General features: G+C 42.2%; 1 protein-coding gene across 1 annotated transcript in view; it reads left to right on the forward strand.

The window, feature by feature from the left end:
• The window catches only part of LOC124115964 (chymotrypsin-like elastase family member 1), a 33,669-nt gene extending 21,883 nt beyond the window's left edge, over positions 1–11,786 (forward strand). The window contains exons 3-6 of the mRNA XM_048385250.1: positions 4,230–4,323; positions 7,040–7,223; positions 8,123–8,265; positions 10,807–11,786. Of these exons, the coding sequence (XP_048241207.1) occupies positions 4,230–4,323; positions 7,040–7,223; positions 8,123–8,265; positions 10,807–10,965 (580 nt within the window). The 3' untranslated portion in view covers positions 10,966–11,786. The remainder of the gene's footprint in view (positions 1–4,229; positions 4,324–7,039; positions 7,224–8,122; positions 8,266–10,806) is intronic.
• The last annotated feature ends 1,957 nt before the right edge of the window (positions 11,787–13,743 follow it).

A 13,743-nucleotide genomic window follows, 5' to 3' on the forward strand; every position in this document is an offset into this window, starting at 1 on the left:
CTACAGGATACATTACATACATACAGTCACTACATGGTACATTACATACATACAGTCACTACAGGGATACATTACATACATACAGTCACTACATGATTCATTACATACTTACAGTCACTACAGGATACATTACATACATACAGTCACTACAGGATACATTACATACATACAGTCACTACATGGTACATTACATACATACAGTCACTACAGGGATACATTACATACATACAGTCACTACAGGATTCATTACATACTTACAGTCACTACAGGATACATTACATACATACAGTCACTACAGAATACATTACATACATACAGTCACTACAGGGATAAATTACATACTTACAGTCACTACATGGATACATTACATACATACAGTCACTACAGGATATATTACATACGTATAGTCACTACAGGGATACATTACATACTTACAGTCACTACAGGATATATTACATACATACAGTCACTACAGGGATACATTACATACATACAGTCACTACAGGATATATTACATACGTATAGTCACTTCAGGGATACATTACATACATACAGTCACTACAGGATATATTACATACATACAGTCACTACAGGATATATTACATACGTAGAGTCACTACAGGGATACATTACATACTTACAGTCACTACAGGATATATTACAAAGGGGCCACACATTACATACGTACAGTCACTAAAGGGATACATTCCATACATACAGTCACTACAGGGATACATTACATACATACAGTCACGACAGGATACATTACATACTTACAGTCACAACAGGATACATTACATACTTACAGTCACTACAGGGATACATTACATACATACAGTCACTACAGGATACATTACATACATACAGTCACGACAAGGATACATTACATACTTACAGTCACGACAGGATACATTACATACTAACAGTCACTACAGGGATACATTACATACATACAGTCACTACAGGATACATTACATACATACAGTCACTACAGGGATACATTACATACATACAGTCACTACAGGGATACATTACATACATACAGTCACTACAGGATATATTACATACATAGAGTCACTACAGGGATACATTAAATACTTACAGTCACTACAGGATACATTACATACTTACAGTCACTACAGGATATTTTACATACTTACAGTCACTACAGGATATATTACATACATAAAGTCACTACAGGGATACATTACATACGTACAGTCACTACAGGGATAGATTACATACATACAGTCACTACAGGATACATTACATACGTACAGTCACTACAGGGATACATTACATACGTACAGTCACTACAGGATATATTACATACATACAGTCACTACAGGATATATTACATACATACAGTCACTACAGGATACATTACATACATACAGTCACTACATGGATATATTACATACTTACAGTCACTACAGGATACATTACATACATACAGTCACTACAGGGATACATTACATACATAAAGTCACTACAGGGATACATTACATACATACAGTCACTACAGAGATACATTACATACATACAGTCACTACAGGATACATTACATACATACAGTCACTACAGGGATACATTACATACTTAGAGTCACTACAGGATACATTACATACTTACAGTCACTACAGGATATATTACATACTTACAGTCACTACAGGATATATTACATACATACAGTCACTACAGGGATACATTACATACGTACAGTCACTACAGGGATACATTACATACTTACAGTCACTACAGGATACATTACATACATACAGTCGTTACAGAATACATTACATACATACAGTCACTACAGGGATACATTACATACATACAGTCACTACAGGATATATTACATACATACAGTCACTACAGGATATATTACATACATACAGTCACTACAGGATACATTACATACATACATACAGTCACTACAGGATACTTTACATACATACAGTCACTACAGGATATATTACATACATACAGTCACTACAGGGATACATTACATACATACAGTCACTACAGGATACATTACATACATACAGTCACTACATGGTACATTACATACATACAGTCACTACAGGATACATTACATACATACAGTCACTACAGGATACATTACATACATACAGTCACTACATGGTACATTACATACATACAGTCACTACAGGGATACATTACATACATACAGTCACTACAGGATTCATTACATACATACAGTCACTACAGGATACATTACATACATACAGTCACTACAGGATACATTACATACATACAGTCACTACATGATATATTACATACATACAGTCACTACAGGGATACATTACATACATACAGTCACTACAGGATATATTACATACATATAGTCACTACAGGATATATTACATACATAAAGTCACTACAGGATATATTACATACATACAGTCACTACAGGGATACATTACATACATACAGTCACTACAGGATATATTACATACGTACAGTCACTACAGGGATACATTACATACATACAGTCACTACAGGGATACATTACATACATACAGTCACTACAGGGATACATTACATACATACAGTCACTACAGGATATATTACATACATACAGTCACTACAGGATATATTACATACGTACAGTCACTACAGGATACATTACATACCTACAGTCACTACAGGATACATTACATACATACAGTCACTACAGGGATACATTATATACATAAAGTCAGTACAGGGATACATTACATATGTACAGTCACTACAGGATATATTACATACATACAGTCACTACACGGATATATTTGTCTGCCACAACTTCAACTGTTTCCCAACATTTCCCACTGTTCCTCTACATGATCAATTGTTCCCTTACATGTTCAACTGTTCCCTTACATGTTCAATTGTTCCCCTACATGTTCAATTATTCCCCTACATGTTCCACTGTTCCTCTACATGTTCCGCTGTTCCTCTACATGTTCAACTGTTCCTCTACATGTTCCGCTGTTCCTCTACATGTTCAATTGTTCCCCTACATGTTCAACTGTTCCCTTACATGTTCAAATGTTCCCTTACATGTTCAATTGTTCCCCTACATGTTCAATTATTCCCCTACATGTTCCACTGTTCCTCTACATGTTCCGCTGTTCCCCTACATGTTCAACTGTTCCCCTACATGTTCAGCTGTTCCCTTACATGTTCAACTGTTCCTCTACATGTTCAACTGTTCCTCTACATGTTCAACTGTTCCTCTACATGTTCAACTGTTCCTCTACATGTTCAGCTGTTCCTCTACATGTTCAACTGTTCCTCTACATGTTCAGCTGTTCCTCTACATGTTCAACTGTTCCTCTACATGTTCCACTGTTCCTCTACATGTTCAACTGTTCCTCTACAAGATCAACTGTTCCTCTACATGTTCAGCTGTTCCTCTACATGTTCAACTGTTCCTCTACATGTTCAGCTGTTCCTCGACATGTTCAACTGTTCCTCTACATGTTCAACTGTTCCGCTACATGTTCAACTGTTTCCCTGCATGTTCCACTGTTCCTCTACATGTTCAGCTGTTCCTCTACATGTTCAACTGTTCCTCTACATGTTCAACTGTTCCTCTACTTGTTCAACTGTTCCGCTACATGTTCAACTGTTTCCCTGCATGTTCCACTGTTCCTCTACATGTTCAGCTGTTCCTCTACATGTTCAACTGTTCCTCTACATGTTCAACTGTTCCACTACATGTTCAACTGTTTCCCTGCATGTTCAACTATTCCTCTACATGTTCAACTGTTCCCCTACATGTTCAACTGTTCCTCTACATGTTCAACTGTTCCTCTACATGTTCAGCTGTTCCTCTACATGTTCCACTGTTCCTCTACATGTTCAGCTGTTCCTCTACATGTTCAACTGTTCCTCTACATGTTCAACTGTTCCACTACATGTTCAACTGTTTCCCTGCATCTTCAACTATTCCTCTACATGTTCAACTATTCCTCTACATGTTCAACTGTTCCTCGACATGTTCAACTGTTCCTCTCCATGTTCAGCTGTTTCCCTGCATGTTCAACTATTCCTCTACATGTTCAACTGTTCCTCTACATGTTCAACTGTTCCTCTCCATGTTCAGCTGTTTCCCTGCATGTTCAACTGTTCCCCACTCGTGGTTTGATGCCCCATGTGTTCCATTGTTCCCCACTTGCCAAAATGATTAATTGTCTTCGTCGTGTTCTCGGTTCCAGTCCTCTGTCAGGCTACAAGTTGCGTTTCGGCGTCAAAAATCCAACCGCGACATCACCCGACCAACAGGATGTTGGCATCTCCAACATCATCATTGTAAGTACCACTCCTCTCCGACGACAGCCTTATGTATCAGTACCACACCTCTCCTCCGACACACTTATGTATCAGTACCACTCCTCTCCCCCGACAGCCTTATGTATCAGTACCACTCCTCTCCCCCGACAAACTTATGTATCAGTACCACTCCTCTCCCCCGACAAACTTATGTATCAGTACCACTCCTCTCCCCCGACACACTTATGTATCAGTACCACTCCTCTCCCCCGACAGACTGATGTATCAGTACCACTCCTCTCCCCCGACAGACTTATGTATCAGTACCATTCCTCTCCTCCGACAGACTTATGTATCAGTACCACTCCTCTCCTCCGACAGCCTTATGTATCAATACCACTCCTCTCCTCCGACAGACTTATGTATCAGTACCACTCCTCTCCTCCGACAGCCTTATGTATCAATACCACTCCTCTCCTCCGACAGACTTATGTATCAGTACCACTCCTCTCCCCCGACACACTTATGTATCAGTACCACTCCTCTCCTCCGACACACTTATGTATCAGTACCACTCCTCTCCCCCGACAAACTTATGTATCAGTACCACTCATCTCCCCCGACAAACTTATGTATCAGTACCACTCCTCTCCCCCGACAGACTTATGTATCAGTACCACTCATCTCCTCCGACACACTTATGTATCAGTACCACTCCTCTCCCCCGACAAACTTATGTATCAGTACCACTCCTCTCCCCCGACAAACTTATGTATCAGTACCACTCCTCTCCCCCGACAAACTTATGTATCAGTACCACTCCTCTCCCCCGACAAACTTATGTATCAGTACCACTCATCTCCCCCGACAAACTTTTGTATCAGTACCACTTCTCTCCCCCGACAGACTTATGTATCAGTACCACTCATCTCCTCCGACACACTTATGTATCAGTACCACTCCTCTCCCCCGACACACTTATGTATCAGTACCACTCCTCTCCCCCGACAGACTTATGTATCAGTACCACTCATCTCCTCCGACACACTTATGTATCAGTACCACTCCTCTCCGACGACACACTTATGTGTCAGTACCACTCATCTTCTCCGACACACTTATGTATCAGTACCACTCCTCTCCTCCGACACACTTATGTATCAGTACCACTCCTCTCCTCCGACACACTTATGTATCAGTACCACTCATCTCCTCCGACACACTTATGTATCAGTACCACTCCTCTCCTCCGACACACTTATGTATCAGTACCACTCCTCTCCTCCGACACACTTATGTATCAGTACCACTCATCTCCTCCGACAAACTTATGTATCAGTACCACTCCTCTCCCCCGACACACTTATGTATCAGTACCACTCCTCTCCCCCGACACACTTATGTATCAGTACCACTCCTCTCCTCCGACACACTTATGTATCAGTACCACTCATCTCCTCCGACACACTTATGTATCAGTACCACTCATCTCCTCCGACACACTTATGTATCAGTACCACTCCTCTCCTCCGACACACTTATGTATCAGTACCACTCCTCTCCGACGACACACTTATGTATCAGTACCACTCATCTCCTCCGACACACTTATGTATCAGTACCACTCCTCTCCCCCGACAGACTTATGTACCAGTGCCACTGCTATCATTGATGACAACGTCACTTCCTAGACTTATAGACCATATTGACCCCAACACGTAAATGTGGTATCATTGACGACAATGTCACTGCCCAGACTTATAGACTATATTCACCCCAACATGTAAATGTGCTATCATTGACGACAATGACACTGCCTAGACTTATAGACTATTGACCCCAACACGTAAATGTGCTATCAATGACGACAATGTCACTGCCAAGACTTATAGACCATATTGACCCCAACACGTAAATGTGGTATCATTGATGACAATGTCACTGCCCAGACTTATAGACCATATTGACCCCAACACGTAAATGTGCTATCATTGACGACAATGACACTGCCTAGACTTATAGACCATATTGACCCCAACATGTAAATGTGTTATCATTGATGACAATGTCACTGCCCAGACTTATAGACCATATTGACCCCAACACGTAAATGTGCTATCATTGACGACAATGACACTGCCTAGACTTATAGACCATATTGACCCAACATGTAAATGTGCTATCATTGATGACAATGTCACTGCCCAGACTTATAGACCATATTGACCCCAACACGTAAATGTGGTATCATTGATGACAATGTCACTGCCCAGACTTATAGACCATATTGACCCCAACACGTAAATGTGCTATCATTGACGACAATGACACTGCCTAGACTTATAGACTATTGACCCCAACACGTAAATGTGCTATCAATGACGACAATGACACTGCCCAGACTTATAGACCATATTGACCCCAACACGTAAATGTGCTATCATTGACGACAATGTCACTGCCCAGACTTATAGACCATATTGACCCCAACATGTAAATGTGCTATCATTGACGACAATGACACTGCCCAGACTTATAGACTATATTGACCCCAACACGTAAATGTGGTATCATTGACGACAATGACACTGCCCAGACTTATAGACCATATTGACCCCAACACGTAGATAACCTGAAAGCGAGACAGTCAAATCAGGGACACTGTCTGTTTAGTGAGTGAGTGCGTATCGCCCCGTGTGGGGATCTGAGCTATATATACAGACTCCCTGGTCAAATCAGCATCTTCTCTTCTCAGCACCCTCAGTGGTCCCGCCGAGGATACGGTGAACCCAACGACCTTGCCCTCTTGAACTTTGACCAAACATTGACCTTTAACGAGGGGACACAACCCGCACTGTTCAACATCTCCACATCCAGTACAACACCGCCGGAGTCGGACATCAATGACTGCTACCTCGCCGGCTGGGGAGCGGAGAAAGGTGGGTCGCGTCTAATTGTCACATGAACTGCAGTTGAACTGGGTCCATCCCATTATGAAGGCACAACTGTGTAGATATCCCATGGCAGAACATGCCCTATGCCGACATCCGCTGTTCTCGGACCCTAACACTGAACCAGCTTTATGCATACGTTGTCTCTTCGCCACATCTACCGTCGTGTCAATCTATATGTAGAGAGGGGCAGGTGACGAATGCGTGGCGCCGTTCAGAATCCGCTGATCGTGGAATCTAATGTCAGCTTCAACAGATAATGATCTTTGGGCTGTCAGCACCCGTGTTGGTCCATGCTCCGGTACCCCGCCCCTTACCCTAAAGGCCCGCCCCCAATGAAGATGCGAGTCAGTATGGGTCTTCAGCAGCCTTTGCTTGTCTCCCCGTGAAGATGCGGCTTAGAACTGGTCTTCAGCAACCCTTGCTTGTTGTAAGAGGCGACTAACGGGATCGGGGTGTCAGGCTGTACTGTCACTGGATTGTCTGGTCCAGACGCGATTACTAACAGGCAGCCGTGAAAAAACAGGAGGAAATACTGAGTGTGGCGTTAAACAACAACCAAGTACCCGGATGATTTTGGCCTTTCCTTTAACATAATGATGTAATTGTACAAGGTAACACTACCTCCAACTCAGTGTGCCATACCCTTCCATGTAGTCGGCGTGCTGCCATGTCAGCAACTTCACAATAAATCAGAACCGTTCAACTAATTCAGTCCGCGAACTCCGTCATCCAGGCGACTGAGATTAAACCCCCGATCAACCAGACTCCAGGGAGCATCTTGGGACATGACTTTGGTGCTAGGGTAACTCGGGTACCCATGACAAGAATACTCTCTTCCTTACTCTGTTGCGTGCACATGTTATATGGCATTCTGTTGTTTCAAGATGTCAACTGGACTGTTCCCGATTCACTACAGCAAGCATCAACCCGAGTTATCCCCCTTGCTGACTGCCACAAATTCTTGAGCAGCATCCAGCCTCAACAACTCTGCGCCATCAACACCGACAGTCCAAACACCATCTGCCACGTGAGTCGCCTTGTTACCCTAGGACGCGTACGACGTTATGAACAGACTTGTATAACCACAAGTCTGACAGATACTATACAGAGATATTGTTTTATCATATAATGGGTAGGTTTCTCGGCAGGATAAAGCCAACGGATAAAAACGGTATCCGTTGGGGTCATATGAGGTAGAGATGCAAATATCAAAGGTCAAGTAGGGACTACTTTCACTGTTTATAAACAAACGTGGCGTAGCCCTTGTCATTCGGCGATCGAGTCAGAATTAACCATCGGGAATCTGGAGAAACCACGGGGATAATAAGTATCATTTCAGAAGAACTGTCTTATATACTGAAAATCAGTGTCTAAATGTGACGTAGCTTAGGCATTTTACAAGTTTAGGCAACTTTGGAGATATGAATTGCGAAACAATTTTCGCACTAGCCAAGCGGGATCACTTTACATATCTGTTCTTGTAGATCCCTGCGGGTTGGAACCTTTTCCACAAATTAAAACAGTTGGATTTGGCCGAAATATGTACGAATTGTTACCTTGTTTCGTTTTGTCGATGTGTGTACATCTGACTGCACTTCGTAACGTTATAACAGGACCGGCCGACTGTCAACAACGTCTATAGCTGACTGTGGCCGTGACGTTTCACAGACTAGGGTTAGAATATCTTCTCTTTGATAAAGGGCAGTTACTCTATCGGACTGACCGATGGATTGCCGCGTAAGGCAAGAAAAGACAATTTGTCTTGTCAGTTGTTGTTTTGCATATATGTAGTTACGCCACTGTATAAGACACAGGTTTCTCTTGGAACTATATTGGCTACTGTCCGATTGACACATCACTTACCCACTGACGTAATATATATTAATGCGGACATTCCAGGAAAAATTGCAATGTTTAGATAAAATTTGTGAGAGATGGAAAGAGATTTTCGAACAGAATTGAATAATGACATTATATGATAAAGAGGTTATCACGCTTGTGTGTTTGGGGATGGTAAATGTCATGTATTTGGAATAAACACCATGTATTAAGCTCGCCAAGGCTTACTAAATACAATGTTTATTTCTAATACAGGAAGTTTACCATCCCCAAACACACTGCCGTGATAACCTCTATTTATCATCCAAAACTGGCTTCCACAGGAGATATCGCTTTGGTGAGATCAAGCGATGTCTACTTTTCAGATATCGCTGCATCACAATGCTTTGCAGACCATTGTGACGTCACAATCAAAGGCATCACTAATGGTTCCGCGAATGAAGCTGTTAGCAGTACTTTTTACTTAAGACACTGTCAACATGGGGCGGTATTCATAAACATTCTTAGAGTGCTAAAGAGGTCTTAAGTCTGAGAAAATTCTTAGAAATACCAAAAGTTACTCTTAAATCTAAGAATTTTCTTAGCGAGTTAAGAGTATTCTTAAGAAAATTCTAAGAATGTTTATGAATACCGCCCATGGTCTACAAACTGAAAAAGTTGGAAGATGTGTTGAATGATAAATAAAATCTTACCCTCGTGTCTTCTGATATGAAATATATCAACACTCGTTGATAAAAGTGGAAACTCGTGTTGATATGTGTGTACCACACAAGCGTCCTCCCAGTAGGGAGTCTTCCGTCCGCTGTCAACCCCTCGTGTGTACCACACAAGCGTCCTCCCAGTAGGGAGTCTACCGTCCGCTGTCAACCCCTCGTGTGTACCACACAAGCGTCCTCCCAGTAGGGAGTCTACCGTCCGCTGTCAACCCCTCGTGTGTACTTCACAAGTCGGCTCACTGTTGTTGTGCAAGTTGACGGAATCATAAATTATTACTTTTTTTTATTTTGTAAGATGCGTAACGGGTAATACACGGCATGTTCCGTACTGGCGTATGTCCTCGCCTGAATTCTTAGGTAGATTTATAGATAGAGCTACACACTGAGTCTGTTCATGGGTTTTGCTGAAGTGGCAAATGTCCCAGACTATTAGGCTAGTACGTTGCTAATATCAGGCTAGTACGTTGCTACTATTAGGCTAGTACGTTGCTACTATTAGGATAGTACGTTGCTACTATTAGGTTGGTACGTTGTTACTATTAGGATAGTACGTTGTTACTATTAGGATAGTACGTTGTTACTATTAGGCTAGTTCGTTGCTACTATTAGGCTAGTACGTCGGGCGATGTACATTACTGCAGTCCAGGGTTCTTGGACAGTCTCTCGCAGTCGTAGATTCGAAGCTTGAATATCATTCATATCCATACCTACAATCGATCGTGTGTTTCACCTGCATCACTTTTGGATGTCAACACACAGCTGACATGCCGTGATATAACTTTCGTACTCACTCACTATATGTCACTCACACTATGTCCCTCATTCAGTCTTGCTTGACAACGGTATAAGGATCTATACCGAAACGTCGCTTTTTACAGTATTAAAGAAGTTGTTATCCATAAAATTGTGTCTATCTTGTCATCCGCCAACTTCTAAGTAATGCCTATCAAACAAGTTACTCACTATATCACTCACCCATCTATCCACTCACTCCACTCACTCTGTTGTTTCAGGGGGACAGTGGCGGAAGTCTGGTGTGTCGCCATGACGAAAAATACGTGGTTGTCGGGGTCCTGTCATGGTCGACACTGCATTGCCCCGTCACAATGCCTACGGTGTGCACCAAACTATCCTCCTTCAGCGACTGGATCAACAGTAACGTCGCCGGTTGAACACTCGCGGCGTCACAACATCGTCAGCTGAACACTCACAGCGTCACAATATCTTCGGCTGAAGACTCAAAACGTCACATTATCAGATCACAGGATTAACGTTACAGGTGTCGGTCTTTATGTACTATTTAGTGTCTCCGTTGATAGCCGACATGGTATTAACAGACAGGAGATAAACATATATCAGGTAAACAGACGGGAGATGCACAGAGAGGAGATAAACAGACAGGAGATAAACAGACGGGGCATAAACAGACATCAGATAAACAGACAGGAGATAAGCAGACAGGAGATAAACAGACAAAAGATAAACAGACGGGAGATAAACAGACAGGAGATAAACAGACAGAAGATAAACAGAGAAGATAAACAGACAGGAGATAAACAGACAGGAGATAAACAGGAGATAAACAGACAGAAGATAAACAGACAGGAGATAAACACAGAAGATAAATAGACAGAAGATAAACAGACGGGAGATAAGCAGACAGGAGATAAACAGACAAAAGATAAACAGACGGGAGATAAGCAGACAGAAGATAAGCAGACAGGAGATAAACAGACAGGAGATAAACACACAGAAGATAAATAGACGGAAGATAAACAGACAGGTGATAAACACACAGAAGATAAACGGACAGGAAATAAACAGACGGGAGATAAGCAGACAGAAGATAAACAGACAGAAGATAAACGGACAGGAGATAAACAGACGGGAGATAAACAGAGACAGGAGATAAACAGACAGAAGATAAACAGACAGGAGATAAACAGACAGGAGATAAACAGACAGAAGATAAACGGACAGAAGATAAACAGACAGAAGATAAACAGACGGGAGATAAACAGACAGAAGATTTGGGGGGGGGGGGGGGGTAATAACAAGGTTTCATTAGAATGCACAAACAAACGTCAAACACAAGTTTAGAACACCATACTTACTGTGTATGGAGTTAAACAACCCTATACAGTACTGTGTAATGGTCCGCATTTTCCAAATGACAACGATGTACACATGGCGACGGTGTTATAAACATACCTGATATTAGTGAGTACACCACTGCTGGGGTCGTTGACCTTTCAACTTCATTGGCTTCGTGGTGTCAGGGGACACAAGCACTTGTTTACCGCGTACATAGATGACGTCATATCGTCCGTCGTCGTCTCTGTGACCTTGTGCTTCAAACATGCCATGCAAATAATTTCACGAAATAAATCCGTTTGACACAAAGTGCAATTTGCTAGCGTCTTTCAACACCGACCATGGGCTGAGCGAGTGAGTGAGGGCGGGAGGGAGTGGGTGTGTGTGTGTGGGGGGGGGGGGGGGGGGGGGGGGGAGGGAGCGATCTATAAACTCTGGCTGTGGTGTCGAATCACAGGACTCTGATTAAGACAATGAAATATAAATAAATACACCAGACGCGATATGCCATCTCACCAAATGTCACAACCAACTCACATCTTTCGGTCCCAGTATGAATTTGTCTTTACATCGGTTACATTATACCCAAATCCTACCTCGGTATATCTTTATCACACGGTGTTCTGTGCGATACTCGTACATATTCTCTCTCGTCCACGAATCCATGACGTCATGAGTCATGACGTCAATAACATGTACTCGTACATAGAGGTTATCACGCGAGTGTGTCTGCATAAGAAATAAACATTGTATTTAGCGAGCCTTGGCGAGCTAAATAAAAAGAGTTTATTCCTAATACAGGATATTTACCATCCCCAAACACACAAGCGTGATAACCTCTTTATCACATAATCTCATTCTTTAATTCTTTTCCTGGAATGCGCGCATTAATATTTATTACGTCACAGGGTAAGTGGTGTGTCAGTCGGACAGTGACAGTAGCCAATATAGTTCCAACTGAAATCTGTTTCTTATACAGAGGCGAAGCAACATATACGCAAAATAACAATTGTTTTTAATTGCCTTTCGCGGCAATCCATCGGTCTGTCTGCTAGAGTAACTGCCCTTTGTCAAAGGGAAGCTACTCTAACCCTAGTCTTTGAGACGTCACGGCCACGGTCAGACGTTGTTGACAGTCGGTCTGTCCTGTCATAACGTTAAGAAGTGTAGTCAGATGTACACACAGCGACCAAACCAAACAAGGTAACATTTCAAACATATTTCGGCCAGATCCAACTATTTTAATTTGTAGAGAAGGTTTCAAGCCGCAGAGGTCTACAAGCACAGATATGGCTAGATCTACTGATCCCGCTTGGCTAGGCCTCGTGCCCTCGCAAAATTGTTTCGAAAGTTATATCTCCAAAGTTGACAAAACTTATAAAATGCCTTAGCTACGTCACAGTTAGACACTGACTTTCAGTATATTAGACTGTTCTTTTGATAATGATAGCAATTATCCCTGTAGTATATCCAGATTCCCGATGGTTAATTCTGACTCGATCGCCGAATGACAAGGGCGACGCTATGTTTTTTTTTATAAACAGTGAAAGTAGTCCCTACTTGACCTTTGATATTTGCATCTCTATCCGCATATGACCCCCACGGATATCGTTTTTATCTGTTTGCTTTATCCTGCCGAGAAACCTACCCATTATTTGATAAATATTCGAGATCGTATGATCGCAGTTACAAAAACGGATATTTTCATTGTTAAATCACAGCTCCCCTGTTCAAAAGCGATGATCCGACACCTTCTCGTTAGGTACAGCGACTTATATGGATAGCATGAAATACAGTTGAATTGGTATGTGTGCGGGGTGCGTGCGTGCGTGCGTACGTGCGTGTGTACGTGTTAG

The sequence above is a fragment of the Haliotis rufescens genome, unplaced genomic scaffold (genome assembly GCF_023055435.1).
Source record: "Haliotis rufescens isolate VD_foot unplaced genomic scaffold, xgHalRufe1.0.p SCAF_56, whole genome shotgun sequence".
Lineage (NCBI taxonomy): Eukaryota > Metazoa > Mollusca > Gastropoda > Lepetellida > Haliotidae > Haliotis > Haliotis rufescens.